This window comes from Neltuma alba, unplaced genomic scaffold, assembly GCF_004799145.2.
Source record: "Neltuma alba isolate B1F8T4 unplaced genomic scaffold, ASM479914v2 tig00013408_pilon, whole genome shotgun sequence".
Lineage (NCBI taxonomy): Eukaryota > Viridiplantae > Streptophyta > Magnoliopsida > Fabales > Fabaceae > Neltuma > Neltuma alba.
The window spans coordinates 1-24028 of record NW_021637663.1 but is presented as its reverse complement, the minus strand read 5'-3'; the positions used below and the strand labels follow the sequence as shown (position 1 = coordinate 24028).

General features: G+C 39.0%; 2 protein-coding genes and 2 pseudogenes across 2 annotated transcripts; 2 read left to right on the top strand and 2 right to left on the bottom strand.

Annotated features, from left to right (window-relative positions):
- Positions 1-2299: 2299 nt before the first annotated feature.
- Positions 2300-8451, top strand: LOC114737088 (protein NLP9-like; annotated as a pseudogene).
- A 4698-nt stretch (positions 8452-13149) lies between these two features.
- On the bottom strand, positions 13150-18545 carry LOC114737089 (uncharacterized GPI-anchored protein At1g61900-like). Its single transcript, XM_028924986.1, has 8 exons — positions 18329-18545; positions 16880-17020; positions 15685-16539; positions 14806-15051; positions 14687-14701; positions 13995-14135; positions 13834-13881; positions 13150-13639 (listed from the first exon to the last, which is right to left on the bottom strand). The coding sequence occupies exons 2-8, from the start codon at positions 16911-16913 to the stop codon at positions 13566-13568; spliced, it is 1413 nt and encodes a 470-aa protein (XP_028780819.1). The 5' UTR covers positions 16914-17020; positions 18329-18545; the 3' UTR covers positions 13150-13565.
- Positions 18546-18665: 120 nt separating this feature from the next.
- On the top strand, positions 18666-22169 carry LOC114737091 (uncharacterized). The gene is made up of 3 exons (XM_028924987.1): positions 18666-19416; positions 20383-20572; positions 21719-22169. Exons 1-3 carry the CDS (start codon positions 18791-18793, stop codon positions 21935-21937), a joined length of 1035 nt encoding a protein of 344 aa, XP_028780820.1. The 5' UTR covers positions 18666-18790; the 3' UTR covers positions 21938-22169.
- A 785-nt stretch (positions 22170-22954) lies between these two features.
- On the bottom strand, positions 22955-23983 carry LOC114737092 (ribosome biogenesis protein BMS1 homolog; annotated as a pseudogene).
- Between the last annotated feature and the right edge of the window lie 45 nt (positions 23984-24028).

Sequence of the window (24028 nt, the reverse complement as noted above, 5' to 3'; positions counted from 1 at the left end):
CCATTAATTTAATTAATACCTCCTCACCGATTCATCATTTTATTAAAAAAGAAAAAGGCAAGTTTAGCATTAAAACTTGAGAAGAGACAACGGTAGAGTAATCACCATATATTTTTTTAAATGGAAAGGAGGCTACACTAGTCTTATAAGGGCGACAGGGCACAAAAAACTCTACGTATCACGAAGGCAGTGAGCACGTAAAGTAGAAAGTGACAACCATATACATATATAACATCATATATATGCAGTATTATTACAACTTGACATTCCTCTACGCCTCTGCTTTGAAAAAGCAATATATATGTGTGGTGTGTGTGTGTTATCGTAAAAGCGAGGCATGCATGCATACAAGACAATCAACAATAATATGTCATCAAATTAAAATTTAAAACAACCATTTATCTTGATTTACTTGTATTTATTTGCAAAAACTAATAATACACCCACTCACACATCGTTATTACCAATGATAAATTCTTTTGTTTTTTTTTTCCCGAATGACCAGATCAATTTACAAGTGGTATTCTTCGCGCGGGCTTTATAAATAACATGATTGCCAAGTGAAAAACAGTGTTCTCGTAAAAGATGGTTTTCATTTGCTTCCGGATAATAAGATATTAAAAAGCAGCTGTGAATGACTGTTGGGAGGATGACTGAGGTTGAGAACAGCGGGCGCGCGCACTTAGATATCAGCCGTCGTCTACATCCGAAGATTAATGCATAAATTCCTGGCCATCCATGTCAGCAAGGGCACTTTGGTACTTTGACACCGAAAATTGATAAATTTTGGATTCGCTGATGTATAAACAAACGGCAAGTTGGAACCAGCGAACCACAAATTGCACGAAACAAAAGAATCTTTTTTCCCCCTCCTTAAAAAACACCGTTGACATTATTTTGTGTTGGAATCTGAGGAAGAATCGAAAAGAGCCAGATGGGGGGTGGGGGCGAGGATTGATTGGGTGCGTGGGTGGTTTTGGGCTGGAAGTCTGAAACACCGTCTTTCTATTTTTGCAAGTAAATGCAAAAGCAGTGGTAATTCCGTCGGAGGCTTTCAGACAAAAGGGCTTTCACTTCTCCGCTTTTCTTATGTTTGTAGTCTCAGACCTCTGTTTACGAGGCAGAGCATGTTTTGATTAGCACTGCGCGCGCGCGCGAGTAATGACCACAATCCCTTGCTCCATTTACTTCAAAGCTGCCCCATTTTTAGTGACTTTTCTAGACAAAGATTTCGTCATGCCTTCAGATTTTTGAAGTCGGTGCTTCTTTAGCTGTCATCAGCAGCATACTCACATTGTTATCTCTAGGGTTCGTGTAATTGGGGATTCTCAATCTCATTCTCTACAATTTCAGCCTTCTCTTCCGCCACAAAGAACGCTCATCTTTTGGGGGGACGCCCCTTCCCTATCCACTACTCCCCCTTTAACTAATTCTCCATAGTTTTTCCCCCCCCCCCTTCTTAATCTTACGGTGTTTACCGGATGCTCCTGTGAAGCTCCAACCCCTTACTCAGGTATTTATAACTTGTAACCCTACTTTCACTCTCCCGGATTAAGTTCTCCTCCCGTCACTTGTTATCTTGTTTTAAACATATTTGTCCTCAAGTTCTTCTTATATTCTGGGAATTCGCAGATTTTTTTTTTGTCTGTAGCGTTGGGATTTGGTAGCTGCAGTGATTAGATTGTCGATTTTCTAGTCGTCGGTCTTCGGATTTTTTCCCCCTTTCCAAAATCGGGATGTACCGTGCTGGGTTCCTGATAATAGTCGATCCCTTTTTGTGTCATTCAAACTTCTTGCAGTACTTGCTTTTGATCTTTCGTGTATGCCGTTAAGGAATCAATTCTCTTTCATCTTTTTCTTTTTCTTTGGCGGGGTTGGTGGAATGATATTGTAGATTTGTACTGCTTTATTATCATTATTATTTTAAAAGTTAAATTTGTGATTATGCTTATGCTGAACTTGTGTGACCATGAAGGTTATTGGTTTGTGTAGACGGAGATGATGATAGATCTGTGAACAACTTCTAGCAAGCTTGTAAACGGGAAAGAATGTCTTGTGCAACTTTTTATTTAAACGATCTCTAGCATTGGCTAAATTTCAGTTCCAATTCTTGAGTGTCAACCTAATCATGGAACACCCTTCTTCTCATGAGGGAAAAGACAGTGGATACTGGAATTCTTCTCGAGCCCACGTAGAGGGATCAGCATCATTAGATGGTAGCACAAAAGATGTTCAGAAAAATTCAAACAATTTCAGAGGATACGCTTAGCACCTTCTGAGAGCGTGAAATTTGATACTTATGCTGGGGTACAATAGCTCATCAACCACAGATCAGGTTTAGCTGATGGGCTTTCACCATATGCCTCGGTACCATACGCATCACTTGATGGATTCAATTTAATGGAGGAGAGCAGTGGGTCATTCTTGGCTAGCGTCGTTAATAAGAATTACAATGTGATAAGAAGTTCTCCCAACTCTGGAGAGAAAGTTGCATTTCAGCAAATGGATGCCCGACTTGAGTTCTCTGATGATGGAAATGATGATGGGAACTTAAACAATAAACATCATCTGAATGAAACTTTTGAAGAACTCAATAACTTAGTGATGGGCAATTGTGTAGTTTCTAGGCCGCCTGGCTGGTCACTAGAGGAGAGAATGCTGAGGGCTTTGTCCCTTTTCAAGGAATCCGCTGGTGGGGGAATCTTGGCACAAGTTTGGGTACCAACAAAGCATGGAGATCATTCATCTTAACCACAAGTGAGCAACCCTATTTGCTGGACCAAATGCTTGCAGGTTACCGTGAAGTGTCAAGGACATTTACATTCTCAGCAGAAGGAAGGCCAGGCTCTGTCTTAGGACTTCCTGGTCGTGTCTTTATCTCTAAAGCTCCTGAGTGGACGTCCAATGTTGGTTACTACACTAAAGCTGAATATTTGAGGATTGAGCATGCAGTTAATCATGAGGTTCGTGGATCAATTGCAGTTCCAGTGTTCGATCTTTACTCCGAAATGCCATGCTGTGCTGTGCTGGAACTTGTCACCACAAAGGAAAAGACTGATTTTGATAGAGAACTAGAAATTGTTTGCCAAGCACTCCAGGTTGGTTTTCCTTTGATATTTTGGCACATACCTTGATTTCTGCCCTATGCCAGGATCCTTGCTTCTTTTGTTGAGTCTGATTGCAGTTGACCTTGTGTGTAAGAGTGTCTTCACTCAATTTTTCCTTTGTCTGATTCCTTGTCAATTAGACACATATAGCTGAAAAGTGCGGCATTAATTTGAAAAGGACTTTTACCAATTTCTTACCCCATTAAAGTTGCATAAGATAAATCCTTAGCTTGCTTCATTTATGAATCATGTGCTGTTAGTTGTTGAAAATTTCACTTTTAGATCATAATTTCACCTATTAAGATCTAGTAGAAAGCCCAAAATCCACATCCAAACCCTAATTTCAAGTTTTCAACTCTTTGGCCTAAAAGAATTTGTTAGACCCCACACTCCAGTTCCAACTCGAAGATTGCAAGTTGAGATTTTATATTGCTTCAATGTCTCCTTTTGACTTGGGTTTTCGATTGTAAATTTATTATGTCATATTCTTGAAGATATTTATTCTTACCTCAAACTCCATTCAAATATTCGAAGTTTTTGCCTATGATTGGTCTACTTAGCAGACTAATAGCACTCATAATTTCCTCAAAGTATAAGAAAGCTAATAAATAAAAAGTTAGAAAATTCATGAGGGCCAGAAAATACATAAAATTTAATATATCTAAACTTTTCCTTTTCTGAGAACAAATTTTCTGTATTTTGCCATCATTGATGCTCTTCTCTTATTCGCTATCAGTTTTAATTGAAGGTAATAAGAATAAATTCATCTTTATCTTAACTTTCTGCAGGTTGTGAATTTAAGAACTACTGTGACTCGCCGACTTCTTCCCCAGGTATTTATTGACACCTGAAAAGTAGGATGCATTGATTTTCCCCTACATATTGAAAATAGGAAAAATAAACAAGCAAAGTTTTAAGAATAACAAGTTTGGTGCTTTTGCAAGGTGGTTTTGATTTTTGCATGTCTTACAAGATGGTTTCTTTTTCTGCAGAGTCTCTCAAATAACAAAAGAGCAGCTTTAATGGAGATCATTGATGTGTTACGGGCTGTGTGTGTCATGCACATAGTTTGCCTCTGGCATTGACATGGATTCCTGTTGTTACTTGAAGGGAGTTGGCAATGAAACTATGAGAGTGCTAATTAAGGAGGGTCATTCAAGTTCTAGTGATAAATGTGTATTATGCATTGAAGAATCAGCTTGCTATGTTAATGATAGAATGATGGAAGGATTTGTTCATGCATGCGTTGAACATCATCTTGAGGAAGGGCAAGGCACAGCTGGCAAAGCTATTCAGTCAAACCAGCCATTTTTCTATCCTGATGTCAAGGCATATGATGTTGGTGAATATCCGCTTGTTCAACATGCACGCAAGTACATTTGAATGCTGCAGTTGCTATCAGGCTAAGGAGTACCTTCACTAATGATGAGGATTACATTTTAGAATTTTTTCTACCTGTCAATATGAGAGGGAGTTCGGAGCAGCAACTTTTATTGGATAATCTCTCGGGCACCATGCAGAGAATTTGCAAGAGTTTAAGGACAGTTACTGATGCTGAATTATCAGGAATATCAGCGTCGCTGGTAAATCTTCAAAATGAAAAAGTACAAGATTTTTGCCTATATCTAGGAGAAACTCTCAAATAGAATTGATGGATGGTGACAAGGACTCAGTCAGTAAGATTTCTTTGAAGGTTTGCAACTTGAGAAACAATGGAATTGAAGATGCTTATAACCAGGTATCATTTGGTTGCATCCGCTATTCTCTGATCCCAACTATTAAGCTCTGTTATCTAGCAACATTCCAGGCAAGCATGCTTTTGTTGATGTGTAACTTTGGGAATAACTTTGGAGAAATGAATGATTGCCGTGTGTGTTAAACTTATAAGCATTTTGCAAGTTCTCCGTATACTTGAAGTTAATACTGGCCGACTAGGACATATTGCTTGATGAAGTTGCTGGGAAGTATTAAATTCTTTACCTCAAGGATAGCTGAAAAGTACTGCAATAGACCCCTAGCCGTTATCTTCTATCTATGGATGCATTTGCTATATGTACTGATATTAAACTTTGCTTGTAATTGGTTTTATGAACTTGTGATTCTTATTGGCCTTGGAGATTGAACTTTAACATATGGTAGTATCTTGTCTTGTAGGAAATGAATGGGTCAAAAAGGCAGGTGAGAAAAAAGAGAAGCACGGGTGAGAAGAATGTCAGCTTGAGTGTTCTCCAGCACTACTTTTCTGGTAGTCTAAAGGATGCCGCAAAGAGCATTGGTGGTGAGACTATAATATGATGTGATTTTTGCTAATTTCTGTCAATTGACTGGCCTGGCTTATTTATTTGGGTCATAATGATGGATATTTATTTGGACAAAACTTAGGTCCAGTGCTTTTAGGTCCATTATGTCCATTGAGCCAATCACATGCTGCCACCTAGATTATTCTTACATATCAGCACTTAACTCTGTCTAACACTCCGTTGATTTCTGATTGTAGAAACAAGCTGAAATAATGACACAAAATGACTCATCGTAACAAAATTATTATAAGATAATCACCAGCGATAAGTAATATCATCGACGAAGAGAGCTCATCATCACACCCCATGGATGGTCTTTCTGGAGTAACCTCAGCTTGCAACAATAAATCTAAGAGGATCCTAATGCTCTCTATTCTAGCTTTCGATATGAATTTTCACTCTCTTGCTCTCCACTCTTCTCTCTCCTCTCTCCCCCTCCTCCTCCTCCCTTCTCTCTGCACAGCTCCCATAGCCCACACCTTGGACCTGGTGATGATGGACTTTACATCTGAAGGTTCTGTATATTGATCTCTTATTACTTTCCCCTTTGTTAGTCTAATTATTCTGTGAATCATTAAATATGACTGCAGTTTTGTGGGTTTTTTCAGTCTGATTTTTTAGCAGAACGAACCCTAATATGGTCTCAAAACTGATGAATTGTTTTCCTGTTGGTATGATTTGTGATATCATCACTGTCAAATTTGTCGCTGATTCTCCTTTGCCACTGCCCTGTCTTCACAATGGCTAATGCATCTCGTTGGCCATTTTAGAATTCACGTAGTCCCCTCTTGCAGTCCCTCTGTTGGTTTTTTTACAATTTTTTTTAAAAATTTTTGTCGGCTAATGGAGTCTGCAATGGAGTCAAGCGCTGATATTTAAAAATAATCTATGTGGCGGCATGTGATTGGCCCACTGGACATATGGACCTAAGGCACTGGATCTAAGTTCTGTCCTATTTATTTTTAGTCTGACTTGTGAATGCGAAGGCTATAATTATATGGCTTGAGAACGAGAATGAATGCATTTTTTGCGTTCTGAAAGCCATCCTGGATATTTCCCCATTAATGCTACTAGGATAATTATAACACTGATTGCGTGTTACGCCTTAGCATTAAACTATATTCAGTTCTTCTTTTTTTTTTTTTTTTTTTTTTGGGGTCTGAAATCAGTTGTCAAATTTAGAAGAAGAATGCATTCTGCATGGCGAGATATGCAGAATGCGGGTGTCTGAGTGTCTGACTTAAGTGAGCTCATCAGCATCCCTGCAGATGTCTAAACATACAAATTTTATAACATATCCCTTTTTTTTTTTTTTTTAATCTACAGACGTTGAGTATTTCTGAATGGAACCTGTTAATATGTTAAGACAAGTTCGTTGACAAATTTGCTTCTTTGTGCAGTTTGTCCTACAACTCTGAAGCGGATATGCAGGCAACATGGCATTTCAAGATGGCCATCCCGTAAAATAAATAAAGTGAATCGTTCATTAAAGAAAATCCAGACTGTGCTTGATTCTGTTCAGGGAGTAGAAGGAGGGCTAAAGTTCGACCCATCTGCTGGGGGTTTTGTGGCAGGAGGTTCAATCATTCAAGAATTTGATGCACACACGGTCGTCTTTTGTTCTCTGAGAAGGGTATATGCCCGTACAAGATCCTGAGGGTGTGACAAAATGCAGAGTCTCGGTGCCTACTGTACCGTGTAGTGAAGGAGAGAATTCGGCAATTAAGTTGGAAGATAATGATGTTTATTTGGCTAACCAGCTTGTGTGCTCACAAGGTTTAATTATTCCGAATTCAGGCGAGGGAGAATTGAAGAAAGCCAAAGATTCTTTTGTTGATTGTAGTCAAGATTCAAAATCAATGGCCCTAGATAATGGATCGTGCCGGATGGTCAAGGCTCAGGGGTGTCCGGAGCAAGCATGTCTTGGGTCAGTTGCTACAAAAGATGGAAACGGATGGGGTCTGAACAAGGATGGTCAGGGAGCAAAAAGTTCTGGTCCTGATATTGTCTCTTGGAGTTCAAGCTCTCTGGTTGCTGATGAGATGGAAAATATTGTGGATAGGGACAATGGGATCGTTGAACACAGCCAACCTACTTCTTCAAACGTGACAGACTCATCCAATGGCTCTGGTTCAATGACCCACGGCAGTTCGTCTGGTGCTGAAAGCTTTGAGAATCAGAAGCCTTCCAAAGTAAAATCAACGCTTGTTGACAGCGGATCAAAAATTATTGTGAAAGCCACCTATAAAGATGATACTATACGTTTCAAGTTTGACCCATCTGCAGGTTGTTTCCAACTATACGAAGAAGTAGCGACAAGATTCAAATTACAAAATGGGTCATTCCAGCTTAAATATCTAGACGACGAAGAGGAATGGGTGATGTTGGTAAACGACTCGGACCTGCAAGAGTGCGTGGAGATATTGGAAGATATGGGCACACGTAGTGTGAAGTTTCTTGTTCGTGATATGCCTTGCTTCTTAAGCAGCTCGGGTAGTAGCAGTTGCTTCTTGGGAGGCTCCTAGCATATGTGATTATGCATGGCTTCGACGTGACCATTGTAAGTCCTGCTTCAACAAATATCTAGATATACGATTTTTCCTATTGCAGGAGTGGAGCTGCATGCGACCTGGTTCGAAGAAGTCACGTACCAGAGTCCTAGTGCAACCAACTTTGCTGCTTCCTCAGTGGCTGTTTGGAAGATTGAATAGTAGAAATTCTAGTCAAGCGGAAGCGTTTAGCGTGTTTACTCTATAGATCTGTATATGCTAGAAGCAGAATAGAAATTAGAAGTTGTAGGCAGGAAAGAGGTATATCTCACTACGGTGCCTTGATCTCATTTCTTGTGTATATATGATATAGTTGAAGAAACAAGGGGGAAAGAAAGGATGTATAGGTTTCGTTTTCTTACTCTTTAAAATGGATGGCACTGGCAGTAGCAATAAAGTGGTAATCAGATCCTTAATGTAGGATCTAATTTGATGTTTAATATTGATTATATATATAAGATTTATTTTACATATTTAGTAATTTTTTTAAATTAATCCTATTGATATTCTTTCAATAATAATCAAGTATAGAAAGGAGAGAGGAAACTAAGAGAGATGATTAGAGTGTTTTAGTAAAACATGTTATATTAACTAATTTAACTAACATTTTTAATGTACACAAATTAATTAATTATGTTTTATATTAAGAATTGGAAAAATAGAATGAAACAGGAACGAAGTTAAATCATAATAACCTCTGAACTGAGTCAAATATTCTTCAAGAATATTCTTAATGCTTGGTTCTTGCGTGCTTCCTGGTTGGCGTATGAGGTTCCCTATGTTATCCTTTGTGGGGTCTTAACTCATATCAAAGCGGTAGCTTTGTGATTAAGCTTAGCTGGCTCTTGGATAAAGTCAAACTTGATTCATAAGTTCATTTGGTAGATGCAAAAAGTATGTAAAATTATGACGGAATCGAAAGTTTTCAATTCATATTAAGAATGGAAAGCCGATGAGAAATCAAACTGACATTGGAAGACGGTGGGCGGATGTTTTCAAAGGAGAGCGTGGAGACCGAGAAAATTGTGGTGGAAGTATAGGGCAGCATGATAAGGGAAGTTGAGAAATATTGAAACCTGCGGGACACGGCTGAACAGCATGCTCGTGTGTATGTGTGTAATTCATGTATATTTAATGCGTGTAAAATTTTGTTGAAAGTAGCGTGGAGAATTCGGAGGTCTCCTTTGATTGACAATTGATGTTTCGATTAATTTATTTTAACTAATTTTAAGTGAACTCGAGAAACGTATTTATTATGAGAGTTTTAATCTTTATGTTCTTGGTCCAATAAAAATTAATGTTAAGTTCAGAGGGAATTGAGAAAATTCTGAATTTATGCTAATTAAAAAAATTTAAAAAAATTAGTTAAATTGATTATTTTATAATAAATCGTGTCCCTAACAAAGTGGGCTGAGAAGAAATATGTAATAGAATCCTCAGGGTCGTGTTTCCCATTTTCGCTCTTGGCATTCACTGTCCTTTTATCATCTCCGTTCCCTCTTTTTCTAGCTCAATTTCTTTAGCTTCCGCTTGCGCTCCTGTCGCATTCTGATTAACTTTGGTCCTCGATTCTTCAATTGCCCATCCCTCTATCAAAACTTGTTTAGACGTGTTTGATCCATTATGGATCATCATTGTTTTCCCTTTCCCTTGGCTAAAAGTCTCCTCCTCATGCGTTAATCACAATCACCTTACTCCGTTCTTCCCGTTCGTTTCAGCTTTCCCCCCCCCCCCCAAATAAGAAAGAATAATAATAAACTGAGCATTTTGAAAGCAACTGTTCGGGACATCGGATGAAATTGGAACAACACAAAGATTAGTATAGCCCGTGTAAGGATGACATGCACAAACTGAAGAGAAAAAACAACTGTTCATTTCCCTGCTTCCTGTTTGAAAAACCAGTATTCTTTTGTTTGCGTGTGTTTATAAGAATGCAACCATTGTCAGGATCACCGTCGGAAGGCCTGTACGTGCAAGGTCCTGGTAGCAGAACTATGTAGGTATTTTTTTTTTTTTTAATATCTTCACGGTTGTACTATTAACAAAGACAATCAAATTAGAAATACTGTCAGGTATAAAACTTAGATACTTTTCCCGGCGAGAACTTAAATCTTGATTTTTTTGCTAAACCCAATTTCTGTTAGTGTCACTGCAAGCAGTAGACCCACTTGAATGTCCAGATCTGTTAACCCACGTAGGGGTGGACCTTGGATTATAATTCTGGCCATGGGTCCAGAGGGGATGGAAGGTTTTTTTTTTTTTTTTTTAGGTGAGAAAAAGGGGCTAAGCCCATACAAATAAACAACTAAGGGAAACAAACAACTACAAGACTCCAGCGGCTTCTTCCTTGAGCATTTTCTCCAGCATACTCGGGGGAGCCGACCATCTGACCCACTGTTCAACTTGTTCCAGACTTATCGTTGCCAGGCAATCTGCACAACTGTTTCCTTCTCTATAGATATGATTAACCTTCACTTGCCAATCTTTCTGTAACATATTGCGTATCATAGTAAAGAGCCATAGACTTCCGTTGCAGGGTTTGTCACTGTTGATGGCCTCAACTACCTGGCTGGCATCACATTCCACCTCGACTTTCTTAAACCCCAGATTCCAGCATTCTTGTAGACCTACCAATAAGCTTCTGGCTTCAGCGTTAGTAGCACTGGTTTGTCTGATTTTCATCGTGAATCCTCCCAACCATTCGCCACAGTCCCCTCTTATTACACCTCCACATCCGTTCATGCCCTGTTCCGGACCAGTCGCATCTGTGTTCAACTTACACCACCCCTTTTCAGGTGCTCTCCACTTGATATTCCTATCTCTTTCTATGACCCTCTCTATCAGCATCTCCCCCCACCTGTGATGGTAGTACTGCAAAGCGTTGTAAATAACTTTTTCCGGGTTCGACGGGAACTCAAACTCCTCATCATGTATCAGAAGATTCCTCCAGTTCCATATTTGCCAAATTCCCATTGCAAATAGTTCATTCCAATTGAAATTTTCAGAGACTCGTCGCTTGTCTAGAATATTCCCTATTACCCAGTCCTTCCAATCCTGACCGAAGAACTTGGGTCTTGCTTGCCATGGCACTATTTTCCTCCAGATAGAAGTGGCATAAAGGCAATCTCTCAGGGCATGCTGGTGATTCTCCTTGGCGCGGTTGCATAATTCACACCAACCTTGGCTTCCGTCCCATTTACTTGTGACATCCTTCGTGGGGAGTTTTTTGTGAAGGACTCTCCAGATAAAGACACGCACCCTCTCTGGTAAGCGTAATTTCCATATCAACTTCCAGTGTTTTCCATATGTTGAGTTTTGCATACCTTTTAGATTTAGATACGCACTCGAGGTAGTGAAAACCCCATTGCTAGTTAACCTCCATTTCAGACCCTTTGTATCTTGCTGGTTCGGACTTCTGGCCTCAGACACATTTATTTGGTAGCTATCCCAAGCTCTAGCCATTTCTTTCCAGAGTCTTGAGTCCGTGGCTTTTGTTATAGGTCTGTCCCTAGTACTTGACCCTCTTCCATATTTACCGAGCAACACCTTAACCCACAATGCGTTGGGTTCGGTATTTAATCTCCATAACAGCTTATGTATGAAGGCATCATTCATTTCTATCATTGACTTAATTCCCATCCCTCCTTGAGATTTCTCTCTACACAGCGTCTCCCATCCAATCGCATGCCATGAGTGCTTGTTTCCTTCTTCCCTCCATATAAACCTCCTCTGCACTTTTTCCATCTCCTCTATTACTCCCTTTGGCAGTTTATCATGTTGCATGGGATAAATTGCCATGGAGCTAGTAACTGCTTTGACCAGAGTGATTCTTCCTGCCATTGAGAGACTAGAGGCCTTCCATCCACCCAGTTTCTGTTTGAGTTTATCCAGCATGCCTGCATAGCGGGTCCGTCTTTTCCTTTGGTGAGAGATATTTGCCCCCAGGTATCTACCGAGCTCAGCAACCTCCTTAAAATTGCTTCTGGAACAAATTGCCCTCCTTGAGTGCACCGGAGCATTTGGTGAGAAATAGATCACTGTTTTCTCTTGACTAATCTTGTGTCCTGATATTTCCCCAAACTCCTGTAAACAATTTAAGATATTGTCAATTTGAGAAAGACTCGCCTCTGCAAAAAGAACAAGATCGTCAGCAAACATCATATGAGTTATAATGGGTCCTGCTTTGCCTACTCTCAAACCTCTCCACTGTTTCACTCTCTCTCTATCTAGGATCATATGGGTAAGTTTTTCCATTCCGAGTACAAAAAGATAAGGAGAAATGGGATCGCCCTGTCTAATTCCCCGAGTGGGCTGAAAGCCTTCTAATTTCTCGCCATGCCACAGAATATTTGTAATGTCGGTCAGAACACAACCCATAATTCTTTCCTTTGTTTCCTCCGGACATTCCATCTCCTCCAATATTTTACCAATAAAATTCCAATTCATCCTATCGTAGGCCTTTTCAAGATCAACTTTGAAAGCGGAACATGTGACCGTGGCTTTGGTGGTTTTGGGGTGGGCAGTCGTTATGGACCTCAAGATCCCCATGATCCATAGAGGTTTTGGATTTCTCTTTTACTTATGGTAAGCTGTCTGATGCGGAGGCTGAATTAATTTTCTTCTGTATGGAGAATATGCAATTTGATAAAACATCGGATCAGTCATGCGCCATGGTGGACAGTTTATTTGCTAAGATATGATGCTTAACTGAGTCCTCTATGGTTAAACCATGCCTTAGCGTAAGCTGTTGTGCCAGAAAGAGTACCCAGCCTCATGCTTCATTCACGATGCAAGAAAAATTTGAGGCCGTGTCGGTTGGCCTTATAGATCTGATACGAAAAATCCCCGTGTCGTCTGCTGAGTTTGTTCACTGTCTCGCTTTCCCAGCATCACGTGCCCTCCACTTCTTTCATCCCTTTTGTGATCACTTAAACACAAAGATGGTTTTATAACATTCATGTTGCTGGAAACTTGGTTTCACTTAGCCTCTTCAGACCTTACACACGGGTTCTGATTTTTCTTGATTTCAGCGGCGGATTCGTGTTTTCGTTCTTGTAATCCTCGCGCAATTTTATGCATTCTTAAGGTCATCTTTGCAAAACATGAGATAGGGAGTTAGTTTCCGGAGTCACAAATCTTCCTTTTTATTAGCTTGTCTTTCTTTTTCGTGCTGGCAACATTTATCAAATGTCGTATATGAATCTACTGCTCGGCTGATTTAGAAATTGAATTTACGGACATATGGCAAAAGCTAACATGTCAGAATATGCATGTGAGTAACAATAACCTATCCCAATGCTTCAGGCCGGAATATGTTGATGAAAACACTTAATTGCCTCCCCTAAGCATCATCAGGGCAGCTTCAATCAAACACAGCGCGTTTTCAGGATACGAGCTGCAGCTACACAAATACAAGCAGCAAACGCACGGGATATCCAGAAGTAGATGAAAGATGGGCAAAGGCAACCGGGGCCAAAAAAAAAAAGAGGCAAAACGGGGTTGGGGCATGCTATACATACACAGGCCATTTAAAAATATACATGCCAAATACACGCCAGCAAATTTGGAAAAGGCCCTCCCGACACAACCAGCTCAATCCTAAAATCTCTCTAGTGCAGTAACGCACCAAAGATGAAAAATGAAAAAATAAGTATGCGATATTCCAATCTCCTAGAATTACAGCCTGCAAAACGCATCATAGTTACAAAATCAATTTTGATGAGCAACAATATTCTGAGACAGATAAATTTGGGTAGACAAAGCAAGAACTAGTTTATGGATATATATATATATATATATATATATATCAATTATGAACAGGGTCCATAATTGTCTCTATTAAAACATAAATGAAATGCACAAGGGAATGGCACTCACCCATATTTTTTGAAGTCTGCGACGTCGGTAGCGCAGGTAATGACATCTCTGAAAAACTCAAGAAACAGGTTAAATGTAAGTAATATGCGACCCAATAACATGGTATCCAAATATCCAGGACTTAAAAATAACCGGAGTGAACATTCGGTCTATTCATGTACCAGGTGCACAAAGGGACACGGATGTGATCGAAGATGATGAAGGCCAGGGTGCAGCAATGTTGTCATTCAAGTCACAAGTAAAGCTAAAGCCTGTTGAGTTGTCAAACACCACGTCTGCAGGCAGGCTCCGAAGCAGGCATCCTGCATAAACCAATATTATCAATCCTACAAACAATAACATCATTCCCTTGTAAGAAAAGCATGGTCTTCTGTCATTCCCTTATTTGAAAAGCATGGTCTTCTGCTTTTTTTTTTTTTTTTTCCCGGTTATGATGATTTAAGGAACACATCAACTGCTATCCAATCAAATATAAAGGGTAAAAGCCATCCGTGCAATCTAATCAACCCAGGAAGGTGTCTCGTATCAACTTGGATGGCAGATTCAACCAACAAAGCCTAATCCATCAATCTTGGCATAAATCAGAAGGGAACAATTCCCAATGCAATGACTCAAAACCCATTTGCCATGATATCTTGACCCAATTCAGGCAACAAACTACGCCCAAACTTCCAAGTACACGCTGTCAACTCCATATATATATATATTTTTAATCAGCATCAAATTCATAAGGCAATAAATATAACATCATTTTCTCACCCAAAAAAAATATATATATATATATATAACCATTTTCTCACCCCCCCCAAAAAAAAAAATCATTTAATTGATCGCAGGAGTAGAAGTAGCAAACCTTGTTGTCCATATGCTGTTCCAGCCCCGAGCAGATGCACAACAGAAAAGAACTAAATCAGATAAACTAAAGATAGTAGTAGGCGGAAAAAAACAAAACAAATGCAGCAGGGTAGGTACGTTGTATGCTGAAATCCTTCAAGTCTACATCACAGAGTTCATAAATATTTGTCATTATGCCGCCTCTACGTAACATAGATCCAAAAAGTGTAGCACAGATGATAGCTTGTTTATTTGTAATTAACATTTGCTTTTGTATCCCTGCAATATAAATGTTTAATGAACTACAGCAGGAAGGGCTAGGTGCAGCAACATTCTGACAAGCATTAATTACTTCTGAAGGCTCCTTGAAAGTCAAAGGGCAAACTGCACAGCCAAAATATTCAGTTCGTAAGAGTAAGACAATAAAAAGGGGAAACAACAGCAGAAGAGGAAGAATAGAAACACAAAATAGTAATTTCATTGGGTATACATTACCTCAAATTTTACTTTGTTCGTTAGAATAATTAAAATGATATGAAATGACACTGGAAATTTAGTATCATGTGAAGCAGTTCATTAAGACATGCACAGTGAAAAGAAGGACTCTAGCTTGTCGATAGTGAAAAAAAGAGGGATTTCATTTGCTTCCCATCGAGGTATAGTCTACATTTTTTTTCCTTCCAGGAAATATATTAAATTTAACTCTAAATTCAAATATTACCCCCCCCCCCCAAAAAAAAAGGCCAGGGTATAAACTAAAGTCTCTAGAGAAATAATTATATGATGAGGAAATTGTATGTCAATGAAAATAAAGCAGTGCTCTCCATAAGCACTGCTTTATTCATTTATAAGATGGAAAACCATGAACCATAAAGATGTTCTCAAAACAAGGTATACAGGTGTGTGTGGCTCCCCTGCCGGGGAGGGTTAAATTGTTAGTACCAAAAAAAAAAAAAGAGAGATATATGGACAAATTTGCTCAAGTATGCCATTGTCAAAACCATATAGTTTCCATACCTTTGTTTACTTTACAGGCAGACAGTATTCGAAAGGCAGTGTTTGCAGCCTCTGACGAAAGTTTTCTTGAAACATAAGAATAAACCACATCTTTACAATCATTGAGATAATCCATGTGATTCACTTCTCCGCCCAAATTTTTATTATTGTTGATCATCAATTCTCTCCCTGAAATCTGAAGTGCTGCATCCATTATTGCAGGCTGACAAATAGGTCTACAGCACTCTTTCAGTGGATCAACAGTGCTGCAAGCCTCAAGTAATTTACTTGTGTTAACTGTTTTCTCAAAAGTGGAAAGATCCTTCACAGGACAGGACCCACCCGTAAGATTAGATGATTTTATGGAGCAAAGTGTAGAGATTGTACTGTTTGCCCCCCTACTGGCTAAGATGCTAATGATATCAGAAAAACAATGTTCAGCAACTGTACTCGAAAGAACCAACTTATCAGAGCTCATGCTGAAGTAACCTTGGAAGATGTGGATTAAACTAGTAAACTGTGGACAACATATTACATTCCCCACAAGGGCTGCCAAAGGTCCAGCACAATCAGATGCTGTTTTATCTAAGATATTTGATATATCTGAAAAATTTACTGGGCATTTCCCAGTTAAAACTGGTTCATATCTGGCTGGGAAAGTAGGATACATTGGTGACAGAGGCTCTGTGGGATTAGGGTGTTGTGGTATGACAGCAGGTGATATTTCTATGGGATCAAATAGTCCAACAGTAGGTGCCTTGGCTAACTCTGCCATTGAAGAAACACGACTGAAGTCAATTTGTTTTTGTTGTGCCATCACATCTTGGTAAGAAGGTAGCCAGATGATAAGAAAAAGTAGTTGACAGTACAAAGAAACTGCAACAAATGCAATATCATCAGCATTACAGACCAAACAAATGCTACCAATGAACAAGTATTAGCCATAAAATGCACGACACTGCACTGTCTACAGGAAACAGAACCCAGCTGTGTACTTACGTGCCTATCAATATGTCTTGATCAAACTAATATTTAAAACATGAATAGAAACTAAGTTAATATGTATGAACACTCCAGCAATAACCCATATTAACTTAAATGGTTTTAACATAAGGGAAGCTTACACAATTTTACAAAGCATAACTTAAGAAGACTTATAATGCAAGATAAATGATGCAGCGGCAAGGCAGCAACCATCAATTGTCCTAACTCTTACCTTTAAAACATCTAGCATCCCGAAATAAGCCCATAACTCCACTATCCCTCAGGTACCATTGAGTTTTAAAGAGGAAAACCTTGTGGTTGCTGGTTATACCCTAGAAAGAGGCAGATAACAACGCAGCAAACTCAGTAATACCTGTAATGTTGAGGTCCACAACAAAAATGAAGTGTAGATAATAGATCAGTCTATTGATACCAGAAGGAGTAAGGCCATAAAGAAGGAGGTTTCTCATCACCACTTAATTCTCGACCAACACAGATATGCAGCTTCAGGCCAAAAACAAAAGATATGCAGCTACCATTAACTAAGTCAAATTGAACAAGTTAATCATTTTTATTGTTTGAAATAAATTATACACATACGTTTTCTGGGCTTTTCTCTTGGGGTGAGATTAAATTAGAATGGCAGTTTCGGAGGGGCGAATGCTTATCTCAACTGAGAATCGAGGATGCACAATGAATAAAACAAAAAGGGCAGAAAATTTTTTCCGAGCCTACCAATTGGTCACTTGATTTCCTTTAACATGATACCAGGATTCTAAAAGTTCAATCAAAATGAACCACACAAATCAAAGGAATCAGTTCGAGGAGAAATGTATAGTTCTTCATTCGTTGGTCTCAAACAACTGTTATTACTGAGAGATGAGCCAAGTAACTCAAGTAATAGTGCGCATAACAATGTTCAATTCAACCGAGGCATTCCCCTGGGAATAATTCTCGGTCAAATATTTAACCATAGAAGATACAACTACCTTTTTTGGAGATTTAATTCCATGTCATGACTTATTCTACCTTTAAACAAGAATGCCATATGTCGAACTAAAAAACAAGAATGCAATGAATCTCACTTTTCCTCTTTGAACTGATATCGAGAAAACCTGTCAGTGTGAAACCGGAGACCAAAAAAAATTATGCGAAAAGTGAAGGAAAATTCATGATTTGTAGACCATAGGCTTTATTTCTCAGATAAAAGGACAAAAATAAACGCTACAGCAAAACTGGAAAGAAAATTACCGCCGCTTCAAGGTTTGTTATAAAAAACTTACAAAATACATTAAAAAAAAACAAAAGATCTTAAATACAGGAGGAAGAGTGGAAAATGAAGATCATCCGCGTCGAATCCGCGAAATAATTAAAACACTAGCAAGTTATTTTTTTGCCTTCCTCCCTTCTTTTTAGAGGGCTTTCCCATCTTAACTCCTAAAAAGCCCAGAAATTTACCATAACCGGAAGCATGGGATCTTCCGCAACAACAAAAAAATGCAAGATCAAAAGAGCGCAAAAACTTCACTTGCTTGTAACTTCCAAGCTTAAGATGAAGAATGAACAAATGCAAACGAATGAACCAGCTCCTAATTGAGCGGATGCAATTTTAAAAGCAGCCCAGAAAAGAATAAAAGAAATAAAACTCAGTTTGGAAAAGAGATGACAACAAATAACTTACTTAAGAGAGTTCCAAGACCAAAAGAGCTGCAGGGCGACGAACGAAGCGGGAGCGGGAGGGAGGGAGGGAAGGGAAGATGAGGAGGAGGCTGAAAAGGTGTTCAGTTGTCCAGAGAGTCATTGTGCGGTAAATGCAGAACTTATCTCGACCGTCAAATGAAAGCAGATATATCAATTTGATTATGCCACGTTGACAATCGGATGAAGGATTTTCCAACAGGAAAAGACAACATTTTGTGTTCTTTCCCTTGCATCCAAAAACAAAAAGAGACAACAATTTGGGTTGGGCTGAGATAATTGATGGGCCGAACTAAGCCCATGAAGTGGAGCAACGGCATCAGTCATCACCCCGCATCGGAGCTAGGGCGAGCACTGGAAACATGGAGGTTGGGATGGAAGCTTGAACTTTGTCCTTTGTCCACAGCCATCGCTGCGTCTCTTGAGTTATACTTTTACCGGTACCATGCAAAATATTCGGCGTTTAATATCTCGTCTTTCTATATCAACCCCAAGAGTATTACGATCTCACAATTGCTATGAAGCTCGTCCATTCATGAGGTCCAGAAGCTACTCAACCGATTCTGGAGTCGGTGATGACCAAAAAGATAAGGGATTAGGATCATCCTGGAGTGGCGTCGATGGTATGGAATGGGAGTCCATGTCGTCTTGGTCCACTGGGTTAACACAGCAGCACTTCAATGGCCAAGTTGATGGGCAAGCTTCAGTGCTATCCAGTTTACAAGACATAGAGGATAAGTTGAAAGAACTGGAGGCTGAAAATCAAAAGAGTCGGGCTTTTGTGGATGGATGGGATGAAAGGATGCGTGAAATAAGTGTATTGCTGAAGCAAGTGCAAGAGCCCGGTGCTAGAGGATCTTATCTAAAGGACTCCGAGAAAGCTGAGATTTATCGCTTGCACAAGCAAAACCCTGAGGTTTACACTATTGAGAGGCTTGCCAAAGATTACAGGATTATGAGGCAGAGAGTGCACGCCATTCTATGGCTGAAGGAGCTTGAGGAAGAAGAGGAGAAAAAACTTGGCCATCCCCTCGACGATTCTGTTGAGGTTTTGCTCGACACCTGTCCCGAGTAAGTTTTTGTTTTGTCTATTTGTTCCATTGATTGTCATGGTTCAGATTTTACAACAATTTGACCTTTCTTTTACACTTTTGTCGGGTGCATTCTTTCTCTCAGTTTCTTCCCGTTCTATGAACTCTGATCACTGGGGAAAAAATCCTCCTTTCGAAGAGAACCGCATATGTTCCTGTTTTTTATGGTCGTTCACATTTTTTATCATTGGATGGACCAATCTTAGATACAAACTAGGCTTTCAAATTAATATAAATCTTCCTCCATTCTGATGGAAGGAAGCGTTCCCTGTCCCAATGTCTATTCACGTTGCCTTGCTGTCTTCCTTATAAAGTCTTTTTTTTTTTTAATTCTTTATTGTTGCTCGTGAAATTGAATTGAGAGGAAATACCAAACAAGCTGAGTTTACCAGTTTTCTTTGCTAGTTGTCTCCTTGACCAACTCGAAATTGTGTCCTTGAGGTTTATGTACCTTATATATTACGTCATTCAGCTGGATTAACTGCCATGTAGTGGCTTCCGTTTCTTATGTATTTACGTTGATCAATATGTCTTTTACTTCATTTACTTTATAATATATTGTCAACTGTTTGTTTCCGGTTTGTTGGACTGTGGAACAGCTTATGAATTATGGAAATAACTTAGAAGAAATAGAGTTGTAAATTGTGTGCCCTCCCACCCTTCCTACAATCGCCTTTCTCATCCTTTTTCTCTATTTAAAAGCCTTTCATGTATTACTGTTGTTGTTGACGGGTTATTTAGATTTTATGGACCAAGCGTTAAAAGGTTGCCAAAATCGTTATCGTTGCTTTCATCCTAATTGATTCATGTGTGATGTGACTTGGGTTAAAAGTTTGCAAGCTATGGGCACATAGACAATTAAGTTATTTTAGGGATATGGTGAAGAGCTTATTTATTTTTAGCTAGAATAATTTATTTTATTTTTGTCTTAATATTTTTTTGGCAGATTTTTTATTTCACATGACAGGGAGTTTCATGTTGCATCGCTTCCTTACAAACCTGACTTTAAGGTTATGCCTGAGGGTTGGGATGGTATCACCAAAGATTTGGATGAAGTCCATTATGAAATCTCCCAAAAGGAAGACGAGATGCTTTATCAAGAGTTTGTTCAAAGGATGAACTTCAACAAAAAGAAAGTGAGTTCCGCGGCCATAACCTTATGTTTCTCAATGGAGAGAACGCTGATGTTATTTTATTTTTATTTTTTTCGCTGATAATTCATTATTTGTCTTTTTGTTGGTCTTAAATTTTCTGTAGCAGAGAGGAGCCAACATTTTTATATTTTGGTTTTTGTGAAATGATAGATGAAATCAGGCATATACGTAATAGAAGTTAAATGAGGATAGGATTTGCTGGTAGGACTTGTGGTATTATCTTTGACTACAGATGCCCCTCACAGTGATGAGTGTTTATGCTAATTACGGATAAGTTGTCTGATAGGTGACTTTAATTCAAAGCCTCTAACACCATTTGAGACTCTGGTGCTTATAATTTGCTGTTCTGTAATATTATCTATGAATGTCTTGACTGCCCATGTCTTACTAGAAGACATAATAGAACACAGAAAATTAATAATTTAGTTTCTAAAAGATTATTTTCTCGCTCATGTGGACTCCCATTTATCATATGTCAGTGTGTTCAGTGAATCTGGCATTGCTTAATGGGGCCATTTTGATCAGAGGAAAATGGTATGGAAATTAACTTGAAAGGCTTTATTCTTGGAGAGTTATAGGTAAAAGGAAAGTGATCTTTTAAGGACTAAATTGTGGCATTCTATGACAAAACTTGAGTATTAATGGACCATATGTGGCTGTTGGCTGTTTGGATGACTATGGTACGCCACATGCCTGATTATCATTGCTTTTCATGGAAAGGGAAAACTGTGGGTTGAAGACTTGGTAAATTTCTAAAAGGTAGCTTTATTGATTTACTAGATGTTCTCGGCGAAGCATGTAACATTTTTTGAAGAAATAAAGCATGACAATACTTTCAGTTATTGAGAAGTGCTGATGGTTTATTTTCCTCACAAATGTTTTCCTTTCTAAAAGATTAGTGATTATTGGTCTGTTTGTTTGATTCACGGTCCAATTATTTTGGGCGCGTCTTGTACAGTCATTTTGCCTGGAAATTTAGTCCTTAGTGTCATTTAATTTCCTTTTCCATTGTTTGCAAACATTGTAGATGTTTGTCGATTAAACTGCTATTCTGCCTTTATCCTGATAATCAGATGTTTCTTTCTGTTTGCTGAATTCATTGAATAATGTGGTTTTAATTTCATTTAGATGGCTGGGGAGGTGAAATGCCACAAATATAGTCGGCGTCGCCCTTCTAATGGATGGACATTTACAGTAGAGAAATTAGGACCTCGAGGGAAGCGTGGAGGTGGTGGGGGGTGGAAATTTGCCAGCTTGCCAGATGGATCCACTCGACCGCTGGATGAGATGGAGAAAATGTACGTGAAACGAGAAACTCCACGCCGGCGACGTAGGGTACTTCCTTAACTACTTGATGGTTGTGTTTTGAACTATTGATTGCATGTTGAGAGTAGAAGGATGAATTCAATCGCTCAAAACATTTTGTTATCATATATCCACCTTTCCAATCTAGACAGTACCATCTTGTCAAATAACTTTTTTTTGTGAGTATTTCTTTGGAATGGAGTGAGATGCTTTGTTGGAGAAATTTTTTTAATAGGCCCCCTTGGGGACGTCCATGATCCAACGATATAAAGAATATTAGCACGGTCCCTGCATAAGGATGACGTGCACAAGAATTTTTTTAATAGGAAGTTGAATTGCTTGAGATCGCCATTATAAGAAATTCCAATTCAATTCGTTCCAGAAGTGTTAAAAAGGAAATGATTTAAAATGAAGAACATTATTTAATGCTTGATAACACAAGCTAATGTATTGTCGATTACTATTACTGTTACTATTTTTAAAAATACTTTCTTACCAATTTAAAATATAAGGGAAAAAACAACAAGTATTTATTCATAATTTTTCGTATATTTATGAGTATGAATAAATTTTATGTAATGTCGATTATTATTACTCGTGATCCTGGTTAGCCGGGGGGAGTATTCATGAAATCCTTCCAATGAAGCAAATAAATCGAGAGCAATCTGCAGTAAAATGTCTAATAATTTAATAACTCAAAAGCAAAATAAGAAATAAATAAATGATTCGAATATTTGGTTATCATGTTATACTTGGGACCATGCCGAGGCCCAACGACATTTCTAGCTTACAAGTCGAACGGCCGGCTGCAAGCCGCTCAAAACATAAAAATATATTTAGGATGCGCCAAGCAGTTGTCACCAAAATGTACGCCACGCAAGGGATTCAAAGCCCATTTAACCTCACCGACACGCCGCACCTTATTCACAGGCTTTTTCCCTCGACCCATGGCTGCTAGTAATTCGGGTATCCGCGCCTTCTGAATGCCCCAAAGGGGACTGTAATTTCCGCAAAACTTCACTTTTCTGGAGGGCGCCCCCCTCATCAAACATCTTTTTGCCTGCACAGGACAAATCAGTTCTGCAACATAGTGAAGTCAAACTTAGAGACCTCTGCTCTCCGGATTTTCTTCAGTTTTTCTTGCTCACGATATCTCTCCCGCCTTTCCTCTCTTTGGCGTTTTCTTAGCAATTGCTCATCTTTTGCTCTCTCAGCTTCATGTTCTTTCCTCTTCTCCTCCTCCTTAAGTTTTCGCTTTTTCAACTGCACAAAGGTCCACATAAGACGTAGAATGAAGCCGTGAGAAATGTCGGCTTAAATACAAATAGTTGAACCGCTACAATATAGAGGAATGATTGAGGCAAATAGAGAGCTGACAACTCTAGATCGTCTTTGACAGGGACAGAGATGCAAGTAACGACAGTCAAGAGAATGGCAAAATAGTCCGCACACTAACCTTCTCATTTCTAATTAATTGGAGCTGTTGCACGAGAGCATGAACTTTACGCTCGTGCGTATCCCTAACAACAGCCCTTCTCTCAGCAAGTGACCGCTGCTTTCGACTAGGCATATCTTTAGGCTTTGACGCAAAGGAAGTGATTCCTGTAGAGACTTGGGAATCACCAATGGATTGAACTTCCGCGCCGCTTTTCTTTCAATTTTCTGGCAAAGAAAATAGACAAAAACAAAAAAAGCATAGAACCAATCGTAAGTAAAAAGTTTGGTAAAACAAAAAAACAAAAAGAAAAAAAGAAATCGTAAGTAAAAATAAGACCCAAAACAGGGAAGAAAGCAGCAAAGTCGGTGGGCAGCCATATTTTCTGCATAGAACCAGTTCATACCTTGTAAAGTGAATCTTTATTTATATGTAAAGGAAGGTTGTAATCCTTTCTCAATTCAGCAACTGTTTTCATTCCTTGCCAGGTCTGCTGACGAGGCTGCAATGCTGTTGTTAAGGGATTAAAAAACTGAGGAACTTCAACTTGAGTCCATGCCCGCAAGAAAACAATGTCACTCATCAAAATCTTGTCTTCAAATGTGCACCGAGCAATTCCTTCTTTAGGATGGCCTCCATTCATCTTTGACTGCTTAAGATATCTTCTTTGCAGCCTGCCAGATTAAAATCTCAGCATA